The 20,118-nt window shown below is 47.1% G+C and overlaps 1 protein-coding gene across 1 annotated transcript in view; it reads right to left on the bottom strand.

Moving 5' to 3' along the window:
* Positions 1 to 20,118, bottom strand: part of LOC310782492 (neurobeachin-like) — a gene marked incomplete at its 5' end in the record, with an annotated part of 447,634 nt that overhangs the window by 118,921 nt on the left and 308,595 nt on the right. The window contains 7 exons of the mRNA XM_083643165.1: positions 2,464 to 2,656; positions 3,342 to 3,465; positions 10,996 to 11,077; positions 11,268 to 11,376; positions 16,843 to 16,935; positions 19,072 to 19,169; positions 19,585 to 19,647. Of these exons, the coding sequence (XP_083499291.1) occupies positions 2,464 to 2,656; positions 3,342 to 3,465; positions 10,996 to 11,077; positions 11,268 to 11,376; positions 16,843 to 16,935; positions 19,072 to 19,169; positions 19,585 to 19,647 (762 nt within the window). The remainder of the gene's footprint in view (positions 1 to 2,463; positions 2,657 to 3,341; positions 3,466 to 10,995; positions 11,078 to 11,267; positions 11,377 to 16,842; positions 16,936 to 19,071; positions 19,170 to 19,584; positions 19,648 to 20,118) is intronic.

Raw genomic sequence — 20,118 nt, forward strand, 5'->3', positions numbered from 1 at the left:
AGCAAAAACACACTTACCATTTTAAAACAAAAAATTCAACATTTACAGGACAATTCCACCGTGGGATGCTCTTAGACTGTTATGTTTTCTCATATGTGTCAGTCTCAATTAACTTTTTTTTGCACCCACATTCGCTCAACTTCCCGGTCTACTTCGACTTCAATTAAAGGATGTCTTTACCGATAATCAACCCACTTTGTATCATTATAATTTCGATAATATAAGCACATGGGCAGTGTTTACCTTCTCTCTCTGTTTTCCTCATGGAGAATTCTCTACCTGCAGAAACTCCGCCCACACAGCTGCAAGTCATTAAGGCTCGTTAAGGCTCTGATTCTCTGTGGATGTGCCCATACTTAAAAAATAAATATAAACAATAACAGCCGCCCTCGGAGCAGATTCCGCATCTTGAGCAGAACTTCCGCAGTTCCGTTATGACCCGTTGTGATGTAAAACATGTCACAACAGAGCATTTTGCCAGAGGAGGAAAAGGGAGCTGTCTGTGAGGAAAACTATAACTATAATGATACAAAGTAGGTTGATTATCGGTAAAGCCATCCTTTAAAGATATCATACATTTCCCTGAATGCCATTCGACAACAACCATGAGAATGTGCATGAACTTGTTGCATTCAGCTGTGGGTTATACGGGAAGGTGGAGAGAGTGATAGCAATAGAAAGAGCAAGAGAGTGAATTTTTCTGGTCATGAAAGAAAGTCAGTTACACTCCTTACTCAGTACACAATTTGTCTTGTGGCTGCATTGCATTCTGGTCTATTGAGGCTACTGTTCCACCCCCCCCCCCTTTTTTTATCCCATTTTTATCTCCCGTTAGTGCTAATTTTTTAAAATGTATTTATCCTGGTTGCTGCTCCACCCTCTGTTGATCTGGGGAGAGCCGAAACTGGCTCCAAGCTTCCTCCGAGACATTGGCAGTTAGCCAGTCGCTTCTTTTCTCCTGACAGAGGAAGCTTCACCGGTAGGACATAGCACGTGGGAGGATCACGTTATTCCAACCAGTTCCCCTCCCTCCGAACAGGTGCCCTTAACGACCAGAGGAGGAACCACATCAGCGACCAGGATATTGCATGTTTTGGTGTGGGGTTCCTATATGAAGGAAAGCCCCAGGGGGCATGGGGAGAACATGCAAACTCCACACAGAAAGGCCCTTTTGATGACCCCACCCGGGCGGCGGGCACTCGAGGACATGCGGACGGGCACGCACTCCTTCAGTGCTCAGGTGGGAATCGAACCCAGGACCTTCTAGCTGTGAGGCGACAGCGCTTACCACTGCACCACCATGCCCCCTATTGAGGCTACTGTTGATGGATAAATTGGTGTCTGCCTCTTCTACAATGCATTTCTCCCTGTATTATTGCTGAACGAAGCGCTGGAATTACAACCAATCAGCAAATAACAAAATGAACCCAGAATAACAGTTTTTTAGCAATGTTAACACGTTCACTGCCAACGACGTATTATTCCGTCAAAAAAAATCCAACGGTTCACTGCCAATGACGTATTACTCCGTCAAAAAAATGATTTTTTTTTTTTTTGACCGTGGGATGTGCATCTAACCCTTTTACATCTCTTATATAATTATTGGAACCACCGAACGTTTACAACCCATCCCACCGACCCACTAAGTGGCGACAGTGCTCTCCTGACTAGAGGAAGGCAAGCATTTTCATGAGAATGGCTTAGCCATTCTCATGAAAATGGATTGGCGAAAACGCTTTCGTTTTCGCGCTGATTGCTGGCGGTGCGGGATTGCAAATTTGCATAATAGATTACGGGTGGAACACACTTTGAAACACGCAGCATAAATATGACCAGAATCGCAAAAGCTTCATCAAAGCTCTCAACCAAAACTCCAAGAAGCGAGCGAGTCCATCCAGACTTCCTCAAAGAGCGGCCGCGCAGACAGGCACAGCAGCAGCAGCAACGAGCTTGTGACACGGCCGCTGCAGCCAAGAAGAACGCCCACGGAGGGAGGAGTTGGAAGCAGAGGGGGGTTTCCTGCTGTTATGGAGGAAATTACTGTTCAAAACTATTGTTTAGATGTCTGACGTCTTACTGATGCCAAAAATGAATGGTTAAAGTGACTGTTCTATCGAATTTCACAAAAAGCCGTTTATCTCTGAATAATTTTTCAGACGCTGAAACCATGCTGTATTCAACTGCTAATGCTTACATAACTACTAACTCTACAAACTAACTCTTTTAGACAGAGAAAGCACACATTCTATTAGTTCTTTTGAGATATTGTGTGTTCACAAAATCTTAGCAGAAAAGAATCCTCGGGTCTTGAAAGATGAGCCAGAATCCTCAAAAAAAAACTCTGGCAGAACCTACCTACAGTAAAAAAAAAACGGCTGGCAGTGAATGTGTTAAACTGTTTCAAGGTGTGCTTTTTCCTTTAAAGATGAATAAGTTAAACATGCATGTTTGTCCCACTCTCACCTTGGAGTGTGCGATGGAGAGGGTGTCCACCCAGACTCTCCACCCTCCCCACTCGTACTTAATGGCGTGATACAGCAGGATCCGGAAGATGTTGTAGACCATCTCCGTTATCTTCTGCTCCTCTGGGTTCTTGGGGTTGATGTATCCCAGGGAGAACATCCAGTCCTGCCACACGGAGCACTGCAGCAGGCAGCTAGAGCCGCAACAGTTGCATGTGAGTTGAGTTGTAGCATGAGTTTGGTATCAATTCAATTCAACACTTTATTGTGGACACAGAGGCGGTCCATAGTACAGTACAATAAAAATGGAAAACTACAAAACACAATAAAAGACAGATGGATACAAAAAGTATCAAATATTTGTATCAAATATTTGTATACAAGCTAAAACGCCAAAGGTTCCAAAGTCTTGAGGTGAACCTAACCGTACTCATGGCAGGATTTACAAGAGCTGAAATTATGCTGTTTGATGACTTAGATATCCTACACATACAACTGTACATGAGGTTCCTGAGTACAGCAGGACATGTAGATACACCAACACTAACAAACATATCAAAACATATCACAACATATGTATTGTAACAAGCTATGCAATAAGAGTTAGAATCCAAATTAAGATGTGAAAAAATTTAAAAAATATATATCTCCTACTTCTACTAAATGTATTATGCATTGCTGTTAGGTTTATGTTATCTTAAGCAGGTTTGTCTAGAAAAAAGTTAAAATTTTTATTTCATGAAATTGCAATGAAACCTTTCCTGCATATGGTGTATCCATAGGTGCAAATGAGAGTGTGTATTTGCCCGTGCACACTCGCATCCATATTCATGTACTGTACTGCCTGAATGTATGCAAGCCCATGCTCTCAGCTCTCACCGGCGGTTCTCACGGCTGTTGCTGAAGAGCTTGATCATGTCGGACAGAAAGAGTCTCCTGACTTCCATCAGCTCGGCACTGGGAGTTGAGTTCTTCAGCAAGGTGGCAACCACCTTGAGAATCACTGGGAGGTGGAGAAAGAAAAGAAAAAAGAAGACTCCTATAATAAGAATGTGACGTCTCTGTGTGTGTCCAGGCACAGCTATGCGCCGAATCTTCAGGAAGTGTAAAGAGCACCCCCTGCAGGTAAAGAGCACCCCTGCGGGTGACCTGACGGAGCCGGATGTTTGAATTAGGTCATTAGGGCCGACTAAATGGATAAAAATGGCTCATTAGTGGCCAAAATGAGTCAACACAGGTTCGGCACCATGGATAGCTCCAATCATTAGCTACTGATGGAGCACACCTGAGCGGAGTTGGAATCAGCCAGGGAAGTGCACTATGAAAAAGCTCTTGTCATGCCCTCAACCTCTGCCTCCTAGTCTCTCTCGCCCCCTCCCTTCTGTTGTGATTACAGGATTGGAGCCAGGTGTGTGGAGCTGGTTTCCAGCTATCGCAGCTGCCAATCATCACTAATCAGCAGGCTTCATATACCCAGCCCAGACTCCAAGACACTGTCAGATTATCTTCTCACCTACACGGAGAGGAACGTCTGCTGTCCTAAATCTGACTACCTGCGCCAATCCTCACCTGTCTGCCTGCTCGCCATCTGCCTGGACTTCAGCCTACCTGCTCTCTGCCAGCCTGGACTTCAGCCTGCTTGCTCTCTGCCAGCCCGGACTTCTGTATGCCTGCTCGTTCACCTACCTGGACTCTAGCCTGCCATCCTTCAACCTGGGTATCTAGTCCAGCCGGACTCAACCAATAACATTTAAATAAACAAACTTTGTTACAACTTGATATTCTGTCTCTGTCTGTCTCTGCCCTTGAGTCCAACAAACAAAACCCTAACAGGATAATCTGACCAAAATGGACTCGGCAGAGGCAGAAGCAATGAGACAAGCTCTTGCTCAGCAGGGCCAATGGCTGGGAGGCCAGGAGGAGCGTCTGCGGACCATGACCACAGAAATGCAGAGGCTTGGTGTGACCATCACGGGCCTCACCAAGCGTCTTACACCAGCTCCAGCTGCCGCTCTGCCTCAGCCCGACCAACCAGCGCTGCCTGCTACCACAGCTCCGGAGCCTCACATCCCACCTCCAGCAAAATACTCAGGTGATCCACACAGCTGTCGTCAATTCCTCACACAGTGTCACTTGTCTTTCAACGCTCAGCCCATCCGCTTCTCTACTGAAGCTGCCAAAATTGCATACCTGGTTAACCTACTGGAGGGACCCCCGCTTAACTTTTTTAATGCTCTCTTTGAACAGGGCTCTCCGCTCATCCAGTCCTTTGCGGGATTTGCTGTCGAGCTCAAACGAGTGTACGACCACCCAATACGAGGGCAACAGGCGGGGCAGCGCCTGTTGACTCTTCGACAAGGAAGAATCCCAGTCCGTGAGTTTATAAGCCAGTTCCACAGTTTAGCTGTTGAGTCGGGGTGGGATAATGTGGCCCTCATTGCAGCGTTTCAGAGTGGTCTGAATAGAGAGATTGGACGGGAAATGGCACTACGGGGGGAACTAAATTCCTTAGACGCCGCCATTAGTCTGGCCATTAAGATTGCGGATCAAATCGCCCTGTGGCGTACTGACACCCCCGTCTCTCTGTTCTCGTCACGTCCCGAGACTCCGAACTTTCCAGAACCAGAACCCATGCAGCTCGACCGGGTCCGTCTGTCCCCGGAGGAAAGGGCTCGTCGTCGGGCTACAACACAGGCCTGTTTTTACTGTGGAAACCGCAGCCACCGTATTTCCGATTGCCCCGTCCGTCCAGCAAAAGGGCCGGCTCTGCAATAGTTGGAGAGGTATTGTCGAGTCGAGCAGCCACTTCCTCTCTCCCTGTCCGTCCACAGCTCGATGCCGCCATCGTGTGGTGCCAGCAATCCATTACACTCTCTGCACTCATAGACTCTGGAGCAGATGAAAATTTCATTCATAGTGGTACGTGCCAGCAGTGGGGCATCGAGACTGAGCCCCTCGATGTCCCACTAAATACCACAGCCCTTAACGGGGTACTGCTGGCCCAAGTGGACAGAAAAAACGTTCCCCTGTCCCTTCACATGTTTGGGAATCATCAAGAAAAAATTCAGTTTCATGTTATTCATTCTCCCAATGTTCCTCTGGTGTTGGGCTTCCCCTGGTTGAAACTCGATAACCCCCAGATCAACTGGACCACCGGCACAGTGGGGTCATGGAGCTCATTCTGCCATGCTAACTGCCTCCGTTCCGCCCAGACACCTTCCTCTGAGCCGCTACCAGAACCTCCAGATCTGTCGTCTGTCCCAAAAGAATATCATGACCTCGCTCCTGCATTCAGTAAGCAACAGGCGTTAACACTCCCTCCGCACAGACCGTACGATTGTGAGGTAAAGCTTTTGCCCGGAGCTCCTCTTCCCTCTAGCAGGCTCTACAACCTCTCTCTGCCGGAACAGCAAGCCATGGGGAAATACATCCAGGACTCCTTGGCAGCGGGGATCATCCGACCTTCATCCTCTCCGGTGGGTGCAGGTGCCTTCTTTGTGGGCAAGAAGGATGGATCTTTGAGACCATGTATAGACTATAAAAAACTAAATGACATCACAGTTAAAAACAAGTACTGTCTGCCTCTGATTGACTCTGCTTTTGTGCCCCTTCATGACGCCACAGTGTTTTCAAAACTGGACCTCCAGAACGCGTACCACCTGGTGCGCATCAAAGATGGAGATGAATGGAAGACTGCTTTCAACACTCACCTGGGCCATTTTGAGTACCTGGTGATGCCTTTCCGCCTCACTAATGCGCCCGCAGTCTTCCAGGCACTCGTCAACGATGTACTCAGGGACATGATTGGTCATTTTGCGTTTGTTTACCTTGATGACATTCTGATTTACTCCCAGTCTCTCCAGGAACACCAGAAACATGTGCGGGCAGTAGGGGTGTCACGATACACTCAGTTCATGATACGATACGCAGTGTTTCCCATACATAAAGGAATTTGTGGCGGGCCGCCACAATAATATTTGGACCGCCACAATAAGATGTTGACAAAAAAATAAAATAATAATAATAATAATTTACAGTGCACCTGAACGCAACATGCAAGATATCCGCTGAATAAGTGTCCAATAAATGTTCATGTCATTCTGGCCAATACTTCTGTTATAGCATTTCAGTCTGGAATATGGAATATCTTTCAATAATCTATGATTTAGCTGCTAAATTGTCAAATACCGCCATCTGCTCGCTACCCAGGCACTTATGTATGTACTTAACCCAACTAACTTAACCTAACTAACTATCCGGTGTGCACAACACTGTCAGCCTAAACTCCGGCTGACACCCCAAAAACCTACAATCCGCTACAGAAAAATGTATATTGTTTGTTTATTAACTGGCCCCTCGCCTTCTATCATTTCACGAAAGTGGCAAAGCAAGTTGAGTATCCCTGACCTATAGGGAGAAATTTAGTTTGTCATTGTAAACCCACAGCACAGTAATGATGACATGTTCTTCATAGATCTAGCCTTTTAATTTTGCTCTTAAGCTTTCTCAAAGTACACCAAATTCATGCATTTTACTTTAAAATGTTTAAAAAAATCTTGCAGGGGGGTATGGCCCCCGCACCCCCCTAGGGGGTCTGCGGTCCCCCACCACAAATTCTCAAAATCCTGTGGGAAACACTGCGATACGTATCACGATATTGGGTTCACGATAACGATATGATACGATTTTAACAACATTTTTTTAAACTTGAATAATGACAATATATGACTGGAAAAGTAGTATTTTATTTGAAATGCACAAATACAAAACATGCTGTTGTGGGAAATTGTTATTACAATAACAACTAGAAAAAACATGAGATTGGAGATAAGGCTTATGTTGAAATAGAATGAGTTACACCGTCACTTAGATTTACTTTGGACTAAAAGGTTTCTCAGCAGTATAAATTCTCATTATGCATCTTCAGTTTTTCTTCAAACTCAAACAACAAGACTTTTCTTAGTCTATTTTTTATGCATCTTCAGTTTTTCCTGTCAAGTAAACAGTTTTGCCAGAAACTCAATTGAATGGTTTCTCTCCTGTATAACTTCTCATGTGTCTCTTCAGAGACTTGTTCAACTGAACTACTTTCCACACATTGAACTTCAACAAGCAAAGACGTTTCTTAGTCGATTTTTGAAAAAAAAAAAAAAAAAATCGCGATATGAGATTTAATCTCAACGATACATATCGTGACGTTTTACTATCGCGAAATTTCGTGGGACGATATATTGTGACACCCCTAGCGGGCAGTGCTGCAGCGTCTCCTAGAAAACGGACTGTTTGCTAAGGCAGAGAAGTCTGAATGTCATGCTTCCACAGTGCACTTCCTGGGTTTCGTGGAGATGGAGCCGGCCAAAGTGGCAGCAGTTCTGCATTGGCCTGTGCCTACTAGCCGTAAACAGTTACAAATGTTTCTAGGATTTGCCAACTTCTATCGAAGGTTTGTCCGTAATTACAGCACCATAGCAGCCCCCCTGACTGCACTCACTTCCACCTCCATCTCGTTTCGATGGACACCGGAGGCGGAGACCGCCTTTGGGGAGCTCAAGCGCAGGTTTGTCTCCGCTCCAGTGCTCGTCCAGGCAGACCGAACCCGGCAGTTCATTGTGGAGGTGGACGCTTCTAATGTAGGGGTAGGTGCAATCCTCTCTCAGCGCACACTGGCTGATGACAAGTTGCATCCCTGTGCCTTTCTGTCCTACAAACTTTGCCCCGCAGAAAGAAACTACGACGTCGACAATAGAGAGCTCCTGGCTGTGAAGGTGGCGCTGGAGGAGTGGCGACACTGGCTAGAGGGGGCCGAGCATCCCTTCGTCGTGTGGACAGACCACAAAAACCTCACCTACATCAAGGAGGCGAAGCGGCTCAACTCACGCCAAGCAGGGTGGGCTCTGTTTTTTGGCAGGTTTAATTTCACACTCACCTACCGCCCCGGTTCGAGGAACGTGAAGCCCGATGCGCTGTCACGCCAGTTTGAGGTGGAGGAGGCAAACATGGACCCAGAGCCCATTCTTCCATCTTCATGTGTCTTCGCTGCCGTTACCTGGGAGATCGAATCCAAGGTCCGCCAAGCCCAGAGGGCCCAGCCCGACCCAGGTAATGGTCCTCCTAACCTCCTGTTTGTACCTGATTCTGTCTGCTCCCAGGTTCTGCAATGGGCTCACTCATCCCGCCTTACCTGTCACCCGGGGGTTCGTCGGACAATGGCCTTCCTTCGGCAGAGTTTCTGGTGGCCCACCATGGATCAGGATACACGGTCATATGTTGCAGCTTGCTCTGTCTGCGCTCGCAGCAAGACCTCCACAAAGCCCAGCTCTGGCCTGCTCCGTCCACTGCCTGTACCCAGCCGGCCATGGTCACACATAGCAGTGGACTTCGTCACTGGCCTTCCCCCATCTGGAGGTAACACCACAGTTCTCACTGTCATAGACCGTTTTTCTAAGGCAGTACACTTCATTGCCCTGCCCAAGCTGCCTTCCGCTAGGGAGACAGCCGATCTATTAGTGCAACATGTGTTTCGGGTACATGGTCTGCCTGCAGACATTGTCTCCGACAGGGGGCCTCAATTCACCTCGCAGGTCTGGAAGGCATTCTGCACGGCCATGGGAGCCACCGTCAGCTTATCTTCGGGGTCCAACGGACAGACGGAGCGAGCAAACCAGGAGATGGAAGCAGCTCTTCGCTGTGTCACCGCGGCGAACCCCTCCTCTTGGAGCTCACAGCTGTCCTGGGTGGAGTACGCCCACAATACCCTCCCCAACGCCTCCTCTGGTATGTCTCCGTTTTTATGTTCTTTGGGCTATCAACCTCCTCTGTTGTCAGGCCAGGAGGAGGAGATTGCAGTCCCTTCAGTTCAGGCCCAGATGCGCCGCTGCCGCGCTACCTGGAAGAGAGCCCGCGCCGCCTTACTCCGAGCTGCCTCCAGGTCACGGGTCCAGGCCGACCATCGCCGTGTTCCAGCTCCAGCCTACGCTCCAGGGCAGAAGGTATGGCTTCTTTCGAGATACCTGCCTCTCAAGGTGGATTCTCGAAAGCTCGCACCTCGCTACGTTGGGCCTTATGAAATTGAAACCATCATTAACCCCTGTGCTGTTCGGCTTAAGCTCCCTTCCTCCCTTAAAAGGATCCATCCCACATTTCATGTGTCTCTGTTAAAGCCTGTGTGGTCCAGTGCTCTTGTCCCTCCCACAGCCGCCCCTCCTCCTCCTCGGATGGTGGAGGGTGGTCCAGTCTACACCGTGAGGCGTATCCTGGATGTCCGTCGCCGGGGCCGCGGATTCCAGTATTTGGTCGACTGGGAGGGTTATGGTCCGGAGGAGCGCTGCTGGGTCCCTCGGCGGAACATACTGGACCCCACACTCATCCGGGCCTTCCGTCGCCAGCACCCTCACGGAGCCAGGCGTGCGCCAGGTGGCGCCCGTAGAGGGGGGGGTACTGTCATGCCCTCAACTTCTGCCTCCTAGTCTCTCTCGCCCCCTCCCTTCTGTTGTGATTACAGGATTGGAGCCAGGTGTGTGGAGCTGGTTTCCAGCTATCGCAGCTGCCAATCATCACTAATCAGCAGGCTTCATATACCCAGCCCAGACTCCAAGACACTGTCAGATTATCTTCTCACCTACACGGAGAGGAACGTCTGCTGTCCTAAATCTGACTACCTGCGCCAATCCTCACCTGTCTGCCTGCTCGCCATCTGCCTGGACTTCAGCCTACCTGCTCTCTGCCAGCCTGGACTTCAGCCTGCTTGCTCTCTGCCAGCCCGGACTTCTGTATGCCTGCTCGTTCACCTACCTGGACTCTAGCCTGCCATCCTTCAACCTGGGTATCTAGTCCAGCCGGACTCAACCAATAACATTTAAATAAACAAACTTTGTTACAACTTGATATTCTGTCTCTGTCTGTCTCTGCCCTTGAGTCCAACAAACAAAACCCTAACAGCTCTGGGGAGAGAGAGTGTGAGTGAGGCTCCAACAGGTGTCACAATCAGAACTATAATAAGAATGCAACGTCTCTCTGTGAGTGAGCAGAAATTGTGTCGGGCCACAGCTAGGCCATTTGATGTGTGATCGCTCTGAATCTTCCAGGAAGTGTAAAGAGCAACCCTGCAGGTGACCTAACGTAGCCAGATTTTTTATTCGATAATTAGGGCCGATTAAATGGACTAATTTGCAATGGCTGCGCAGATTAATGGCCGAACTTGCAATGCTGTGCAATGGCTGCGCAGCTTCCACTGGTCACACGGACGATACGCTGTTTAGAGTAAGATGTGAGAGAGAGGCGAAGAGAGTGCGAGAGAAATCAAAGGGGAGAACGCACCCTAGCAGTGTAACCTTCTGAAATCACTCTTTGTTTGTTTACTCGAACAACACTATCATTGGCAGACCAAAGAACACACGGAGACAGAGAGGTGCTAGACCAGAGAACACACGGAGACAGAGGTGCTAGACCAGAGAACACACGGAGACAGAGAGGTGCTAGACCAGAGAACACACGGAGACAGAGAGGTGCTAGGCTAACAGTGTTTTGTACTCACTGGGATTCTGGATCTTGACGGTGGAGTCTGGCTCAGGATGGGGTTTGTGGACGACCTGGGTACAGACCTGCTCCGTCAGGATCTACACACAGACACAGGACATGGATAGCGGCCAGTTAAATAGCAGAACAATCACTGGAGTAACGAGAGCTGAGAGGACGCTAAAAAGGGCGTGGCTTGACATGCATCGCTATGCTAACATACTAACAGTCTCTTACCTCATACAGCGTGTTGTAAGTGGTGGCTATGCTAACATGCTAACAGTCACTTACCTCATACAGCGTGTTGTAAGTGGTGACAGAGACGGTGTTAGTGTGCATCATTAGCCTTTCCCCCAGCAGCGTGAACAGACTGTGTGTATGCATGATCTCCACCTTCCTCCTGCACACACACACACACACACACACACACACACACACAGGCCGCTTGTCAGTCATGACTGAATTTATGACAGTTGAAACTGACATTGGTCTGTTATAGACCCTTTTCACAGCCATTGTGAGTGTCAAAGCAGGGTAAACACAAGTGTAACCAATAACATTGATTGATTGATTGATTGATTGATTGTTTGATTGATTGATTGATTTTATTTTTCTGAATCCCCCCCCCCCCCTATTTTCTCCCCAATTGTACTTGGCCAATTTCCCCCTGCTGGCCCGGCTGCTCCAACCTCTGCTGATCTGGGGAGAGCGGTAGACTAGCACCATGCTTCCTCCGCTCCGACACATGGGCAATTGCCAGACGCTTCACCTGACAGGGGGGAGCTTCACCGGCAGGACGTAGCATGTGGGAGGATCACGCTATTCCCACCAGTTCCCTTCCGCCCCGAACAGGCGCCCCAACCGACCAGAGGCAGCGCTAGTGCAGCAACCAGGACAACCCATAACATGAATGAGGACTCTGGCACTGAACACCTAAATGGAATGAAACCATCATTAATATGATTTGTTGCCCCTGTTTTTAACCTGCTTTGACACTCAAAATAGCTGCTGTGAAAAGGGTCTATTGACAGGAGACACCATGAGACCCTGTCAGGTATGGCGCCAAAGCGCAAGGCAAATAAATTAACAACAGCAACAAACTGCAGGAGTCCCTGGGGCAACTAACATTTGGCCAAGGAAAATTAACCTTAAATATTAACCTTGCTAGTGGGCAAAGACTGTGTCTCAAAGAGGCTTTTGGCTTACAATGCTCTGTAATCATGCTTCATTGAAGACTAATGACTCTAGTGGACTTTCTTAATTACCAACTTTGAGTGGTTTTAAATTTGACATGAAAGAATAATGTTAACAGCTTCAGAAAAATCCCAGCCTGTAATCAGTATAATGAAAGCAGTGAACTGTGTTCACTATTCATTTTTAGTATTTTTATGATCATTTGTTATCTTTGAAGAGCAGCATATTTTACCCTCTTTTAGGATACATGGTAACACAGTATTTTCAATTTACCAAAGTTTCTTTTGACATAGCCTATTTCTTTGTCTGTCTGAACCAATAAAAATAAGCCTGACATCAACAAACAACCCGGAAAAAGAAGAAAAAAGTCAGGTAAGAAAAGAAAAAAAACTAGAACAATTGCACCGCGGATATATGCCTCCGCCAAAAAGTGAACAGTCAACATGCATGTCCGTCCAGACTTTGACTTTTGAGCCAAATGTGAAGAAATTTCGTCAAGGTGTTACTGAGATATGGCGTTACCGAGCTTGAAAATGCCGTTCGTGAGGTCACAGTGACCTTGAGGTTTGACCACCAAAATCGAATCAGTTCATCCTTCAGTCCAAGTTGACATTTGAGGCAAATTTGAAGAAATTCCATAAAGGTATTCCTGAGATATCGCGTTAACAAGCTTGAAAATTGTTTTCGAGGTCACAGTGACCTTGACCTTTGACCACCAAAATCTAATCAGTTCATCCTTGCGTCCAAGTCGACGTTTGAGCCAAATTGGAAGAAATTCTGTCAAGCCGTTCCTCAGATATCGCGTTAACGAACTTGGGAATGGCGTTTCTGAGGTCACAGTGACCTTGAACTTTGACCTTTGACCACCAAAATCTAATCAGTTCATCCTTGAGTCCAAGGCTCAATCTCCTGCTCACCTCTCTGTGCCAAAATCTCAGTGAAAACAGACGGACGGACGGACAGACACACAGTCACTTATAGAAGCGCCGGCACCGCTTCAAAAGATATATATGTCCATTGGACAGCTCTTTCATTCACAATTTCAATATATACTAAACCTGAGTGCACAAAGCCAAGACATTAAGTTTGAATAGAGGGTATGCATGTGATGTCACAGAGGCAGAAGTCACTGTGGGGTCACGCCCACTGAGTCACAGCAAGACTGAGCTTGAATGCAGTAATCAGCCTAGATAACTGACACCTGCTGCTCAGGGAGGAACTTGACACTCATTTTGACACTCATTCCTGATTGAGGGGGCGTGTTCCAGTGGGTGTGCATACCCTCTATAGTTTTAAGAAATTCAAGAAATTCAAGTTAACCTGTTTTCAGCTGACTTACATTAAGAAACTAGCATCATATATCAATAAATTACACATTTTTTAAGGAGTTATTGGTGGCCGTTTACTTCATAATGTTCACTGACATTAGTCATAACCCAAGTTAGTTACTATATCCACCTGTTCATTCACCACTATATTACTACAATGACAGTTTACGTCTGGATCCATTCGTATTGAGGTGACATGTCAAGTTGAAGAGGCAGCTCTGGAGACTGTTTGGCTGCAGCAGATGTTAAGTAGGGGGAGTGGAGAGCCCCTCAGCCTGCTCCCATGATGTTAAGTAGCGAGGAGTGGAGAGCCCCTCAGCCTGCTCCCATGATGTTGTTGGGGATTACATTCTCTTATGGAACTATACATTAGATAAAATATGACTGAACAGTTCTCTCCAGGTTAAAACTACATTTTGACCTGTCCTGATCAAAGGCAGCCTACTCAGGAACCAGGCTGATCTAATCAGGAGCCCCTCCTCACATCCTGAGATCATTCAGAGGGCCAGACTGAATCTAATCAGCACCAAGATGCTGACTAAGTCATCCCTCAGGTGACTTCACACCTCTGAATGGTTCAAAGCACAGCTCACCACAGGTGGGGTCGCTCCCTCCCAGTCCTCAGACTGAAAGGAGCCGGGCCACGACTCCCCTCGATGGATCGGGGGGGCCCTAAGGACACTCCCTCCCTCTTAGCAAAAGAGGGTTCGGTCGAACCTTCTAACCAGACGCCATTGGCCAATCAGGTGTACGCCCACGTCCACCGATTGGTCGAACTACCACAACAAAACCGCTGCACACAGCAGAGTTCGAAGAGCTACCAGAAGTTTCCAGGAGCCTCCTGAGGGCTTCAAGTCTCCATCCAGCTTCACCCGTCTTCACGGGGAGGGGGGGAGAAAGGGGGGGGGAGGCAGACCGTGATGGGACCCTCCACGGCTCGCTCCCTCCTTTCCTTCCGCTCCAGAGGAGAGAGTTTGGGGTTTGGGTAAGCGATGGGACCCGCCGCCGCTCAACCTCTCCCTCTCTTGAAGATCCGAGCATGAACCAACCAAGCTGAACGACCAAACACACCTGCATTTTGACTCAGTCTAAACCCAGCTCGTTTTATTTTGTTTAGTTAATAGTAAGTCGCAGGGAGACAAGCTCGTTTGTGCCGTTAACCAGCCTAAGTGGCTTGCGTAAATACTGGAATAGTTCTACTTAATTCCAGTATAGATATTACCCGCTAGTTTTAGTAAGTCGCAAGGAGAGAAACTCGTTTGCGCGTTTTAACCAGTGTCAGAGGTTCGTCAACGCCGCCCCACAGGGCAACCAGGAGAAAAGCCGAAAGCCCACACGAAGCGCACCGCGGCCTGAATCGAATCGGCCGCTGGGGTCCTCGAGGATCCACACACGCTACCTTGGTTCCACGACGGAGCCCGGAGGACATTCCACTCCTCCGAGTGGAATGACGTGAGACTTTCTGGTTAAATTACCTGGGCAGAGTTGTGGTTAGATACAATTGAAATGCATTTACGTGTTATGGTAACGTTGACTGAAACTGCTGTTATATGCTGTCAAGTGCTGGTTTACAACTGAACGTACTCTGTCATGCGCGGAGCGAGACCGGCGATGCGGCTGCTCGCCTCTCTCCCTCCGTGCTAATCTCTCATGCACCACAAAGCGATATGTGCATTACAATGCTAGCTATCACTTTGTCCTCAAACTGCACCCTCTCTCTCTCTTTCCCATTCTAACCTCCTCAGCTGGGAAACCCAGCTGACGGATAACCAGAATCGGCATTTATTGTGATTATTGTCCCTTAGAGAAATAAACACCTCCAAATTGGCTTTAAGCCTACAGCAGGCTACTTTCCTTCCCAAATTCGGCCATTTTGGGGGGAGGAAGTAACCCCTACTCTCTCAGAGCCTCTCTGAGCCACCCATAGGCTAGGGTAACTCCAACCCCGCCTACTACTATCTGATACAGATGCAAACCCCTGCGACTCACACCAAAGTGACATCACAGGGAGCTGCCCTGTAGCCGCAGGCCTCCAGTCTGTGACCCCTTCTCTCTCTCTCCCTTAAACCCCATGCACGCACACACATACACACGCTTGTATATTGCTTTCCATTTAGGTTTGATTATAGTTATGAGTTTCTTAGTTAGTAAATGTGATACCTTTGCTCGATGATCATTAATATTCGATATTGTGATTAAAAGGAATCTGTTTTGCATAACTGCGAATCCTTGTGACTTTATTCATGCATATTTACATCTTTGGCAGAGTTGTGATAGATTTGAACTCGCTTACCTTCAACCCAAATGATATTAATATGAGACATTAATATTTGAGACTAACTGTGATTAAGGTTGGGTCCTGCGCAAAGCAGGTGGTGCCCCTAGGTTAATCCTTATCAAGGATTACATATTTGATATTTCAATAATTTTATGAAATATTAATAATTTTCGGATTATTAATATTTTATTTTACCCAACTAAATTTAATCCAAATAATGAGCACAACAATGTTAAGTAGGGGGAGTGGGGCTCAGGTGCAGCCCCTCAGCCTGCTCCTATGATGTTAAGTAGGGGGAGTGGAGAGCCCCTCAGCCTGCTCCCATGATGTTAAGTAGGGGGAGTGGGGCTCAGGTGCAGCCCCTCAGCCTGCTCCCATGATGTTAAGTAGGGGGAGTGGGGCTCAGGTGCAGCCCCTCAGCCTGCTCCCATGGTGTACAGTGAGAGGGGAGCACGTCACATGGGATGAAGAAATCCCCCAGCATGCACTGCTGCTGATCAAGGTTCCACCCCCCTGCCACCACACACTGTCAAAATGATGATTCCACGCATGATCACATTACCTCCACGGACGGACGGACGGACGGACGGAGGGACGCACGCACGCACGCGCGCACACACACACACACACACACACACACACACACACACACACACACACACACACACACACACACACACGTCCATTGTAAGCCCAATAATTAGCAATAGTGCAGGAAAACAGGTCCATTGAGGACTACACTGCTTGACATCACAAAAGTCTAGGGCGGAACGTCGCCCTGTTATGGTAGTAAGATTGTAATTGCTGGTGACATCACTGATGACTCAAGACTTCTGGCTTTTTTCTCAGAATTCTGACTTTAACCTCAGATTTCTGACTTTATTCTCAGAATTATAATAATAATATTATAATATTTCTTTATGTGGCCTTAATCCGTTTCCGTACTTTCACTGTATGTGGTGTAAAAAAAGATATATCATGTGACCGCATTGGGAATGACCTAAATCTATTGGGTGAGCTGTGCACTGCACATAGGAAGAAAACACAGAGACAAGGATACACTGACTTGTGTCCCAGATGCTTGAGGAAGTAGCCCAGGACTTTGAGGGCTTGGACCCGGATGCTCTCACTCTTGGAGGCCAGGAGCTTGCAGATCACCCTGCAACATGTCGGTCGGACACGCAATGACGTGTCAGTGGGGCACATGCTAAAATGCTACACATACTGAATATCATGGGTTATAGACAGGGGCGGACTGGGATCATAATTCAGGCCGGGCATTAGATACCAAGCAGGCCAGGCCGATATGGGCCGACGCGCGTGCCCGCAACCGGCGAAAAATTTGGGCCGTTTGAAGCCCAATTTGGGCCGTTTAAAGCCGATTTTGGGTCGTTTGAAGCCAGATTTTGGCCGTTTGAAGCCCAATTTGGGCCGTTTGAAGCCCAATTTGGGCCGAGTCCAATTTTACAATGAGATGCACCCACTTTAACCCTGGTGTAATTATTACTTCAGACTAACTAATAAAGTAATAACCACTAGTAAACCAGTAGGCGGCGCCTGGCCTGCTGTTCAGTGAGTGGCCTGACTGCGGGCACCACATTTTTTTTTTTTTTTTTGCAGGCCAGGCCAGGCCAGGCCACCGGGCATTTTCCCGATGTGCCCGATTATGCAGTCCGCGCCTGGTTATAGAAATGTTTTACCAACAATTCCTTAGTGTGGTTATAACACTCAGTAGCTCATACCCATAATAACCACAGTCAATAGTCATAATTGGACAGTTACCAACACATGTACTAACTGAAAATGTTTCTTCAAAGTAGTGTACTCGGAGGACAAAAAAGAGAAAATAATCAGGACTGCTAATAAGCTCTCTGGTAACAACAATAAGAGTTACCACAGCAACCAAAAGCAGGTCTAGCCATACTTTACAGGAATTCTCAGTACAGAATGTGTCTTCAACTTGCTTGGTTGAAACTACCTTTTCAATTTAATATTATAAATATATAGACATAATACAGTATATAGAGTGCCTAAGTCAAGCCCTCTTCGGGGTTTGGCATGGGACCTACAGTAAGATTTCATTCCGCATTCATTTTCCCATATATGTTTTGTAAAATCCTTATGAAGTCAAACCAAGCAATTCAGCTATATTCAGAATCAGGAACATTTGACTCAGACCGAAACTAAAACAAAATAAATAAACATATATTTTTTTTACTAATAATAACAAAAATAAAAATAAATAATGGTCAGAGTGAAATGTTCTATGGTCTTTCCTGATTCTGAATAGCTAAATAAAAGGATTTTATTCGACATGTTTACATCTGTGCACAGAGTCTCCCTGACTGTCAAAACGCTTACATCAGGAGAGCCACGAGTCAAAGCGTCTTCCCATCATATACTAAAATGAGCACCCGCCCCCCACCTTGGAGGCCAGTGATTTTCCACTAGGCTCACAGAAGTTCCATCGAACCCAGTACGTTTCCATTACGCCAGTAGTTCCATCTGATGTTCACAAAAGACACAATAACCTTGGTCTGGTCACACAAGACAAAATACATGTTATCTCCCTTCAGGAATGACTCTGCATGATGGAGCAGAGTCCATCTTAGAAGAGCCATAGATCATAAGCAATCAATCAATAATTTTACTGTAACAGCCTCTTTTTAGGTTTATATCTATGGAAAAATGAATGGGGAATGATATCCCTTAGGTTGCATCCCGAACCCGGAAGAGGGCGTGACTTAGGCAATCTATAGGCCTCCTCACAGTTATAAACAAAGGTCTTCAGATAGCTAGTAACCTCAAATCACAGTATAGGCAATGAGATCTACTTTCATGTCATTCTGGTGTCACACCTTATCTGTGCGTGCTTGTGTGTGTGTGTGTGTGTGTGTGTGTGTGTGTGTGTGTGTGTGTGTGTGTGTGTGCGTGCGTGCATGCGTGCATGCGTGCGTGTGTGTGTGTATAGTCTATAGACAGTTTCACCAGAATTCTGTTGCTAGACAACAGTTTGGAATCAAGTTTATTTCCTGTCAGCAACAAGGACCCTAAAAAGAAGGATGAGACATCAGCATGTTCAATGCTGATATGCATTGAAAGTGAAACAATGCAGATATGATGGTTTATAATGGGACTTAGACTGGCCAAAGACTGGCCCCAATGCAACATTTGAACGCTGTGACGTGAGTGATGATGACTTATCCTTCTTTTTTACGCTCCTTGCTCAGTAAGAGGAAGTAAGGCTATGTTGTTTATGTTGTCGGGTTGAAAAGATCCATAAGGCAGTGTTCACCTTATGCCGTTCCTCTGGTCGAAGGCGGGGATCATGGATGCCGGGTGTTCCGACATGAGAGCCACCAACAGCTGGAGCACATCGTGGATGTTCTCATCCTGCAGACAAGAGAGGAGGAAGGGAGGCAGGTGAAGGTGAAGAGGGAGAAAGAACAGAGGAAGAAGAGGGGAGGAGAGACAGTAGGGGGGTGGGGTGGGGGGGTTCGCAGGAGCAGGTGGTAGTTGTGAGTAAGAATAGATATATAATTGTTACAGAAGAGAGTACATTCTGTTCGGTCCGTTGTTGTACCATTTTTCATACTGTCACAACGCCGAGGCTGAGTCACACTCTCACTGGTTTAAGTGGACCAGAACTCTGGCCCACATTAGAACGCACAGTCACTCTGGCCACCGGCACCACTCAACCACTGACTCTCTCTCTCAGCTCGCTCTGATTCTCCCTCTCTCCTCCTTCCTCTCACACTGTTGTTCTCTCTCTCTTTCACCCTCTCATAACTCAGAAGTCAGCATTTACCTCGTGCATGGTCAATAGGTAGTTGAGGATGCTCTGTAGCTCATCCTCTTTCACGCCCCGGTCCTGTGAAAAACATAACAAGAATAACAGTTACAGTATCTTTGCTGAAAAGATCCACCATCCTGTATTGTTTTTACATCTTATTAACCTGGAATGATTCCATTAATTAGGTTTTTTTCCCCCTCGTCCCAGTTTCTCCCCAATAAATTATTTTCACGGGGGCCATTTTGTGTCTAAAAGGCAGGGTAAACACAGGTGCAAGCAAAACACTAATGAGGGTTTCCAACTTCCATGATTGGAATTTGGAAACCCTCATTAGTGTTTTGCTTGCACCTGTGTTTATTCTGCCTTTTTCTACACATAATGGCCCCCGTGAAAAGGGTCTATTGTACCTGGCCAATTCCCCCTGCTTGAAACCCCCCTTGCTGATCTGGGGAGAGTTGTAGACTAGCACATGCTTCCTCCGATACATGTGCAGACAGTCGCCTGTCGTTTCTTTTCACCTGACGGCGAGGAGTTTCACCAGCAGGACTT

This window comes from Poromitra crassiceps (assembly GCF_964638095.1).
Source record: "Poromitra crassiceps genome assembly, chromosome: 1".
NCBI classification, from domain to species: Eukaryota; Metazoa; Chordata; class Actinopteri; order Beryciformes; family Melamphaidae; genus Poromitra; species Poromitra crassiceps.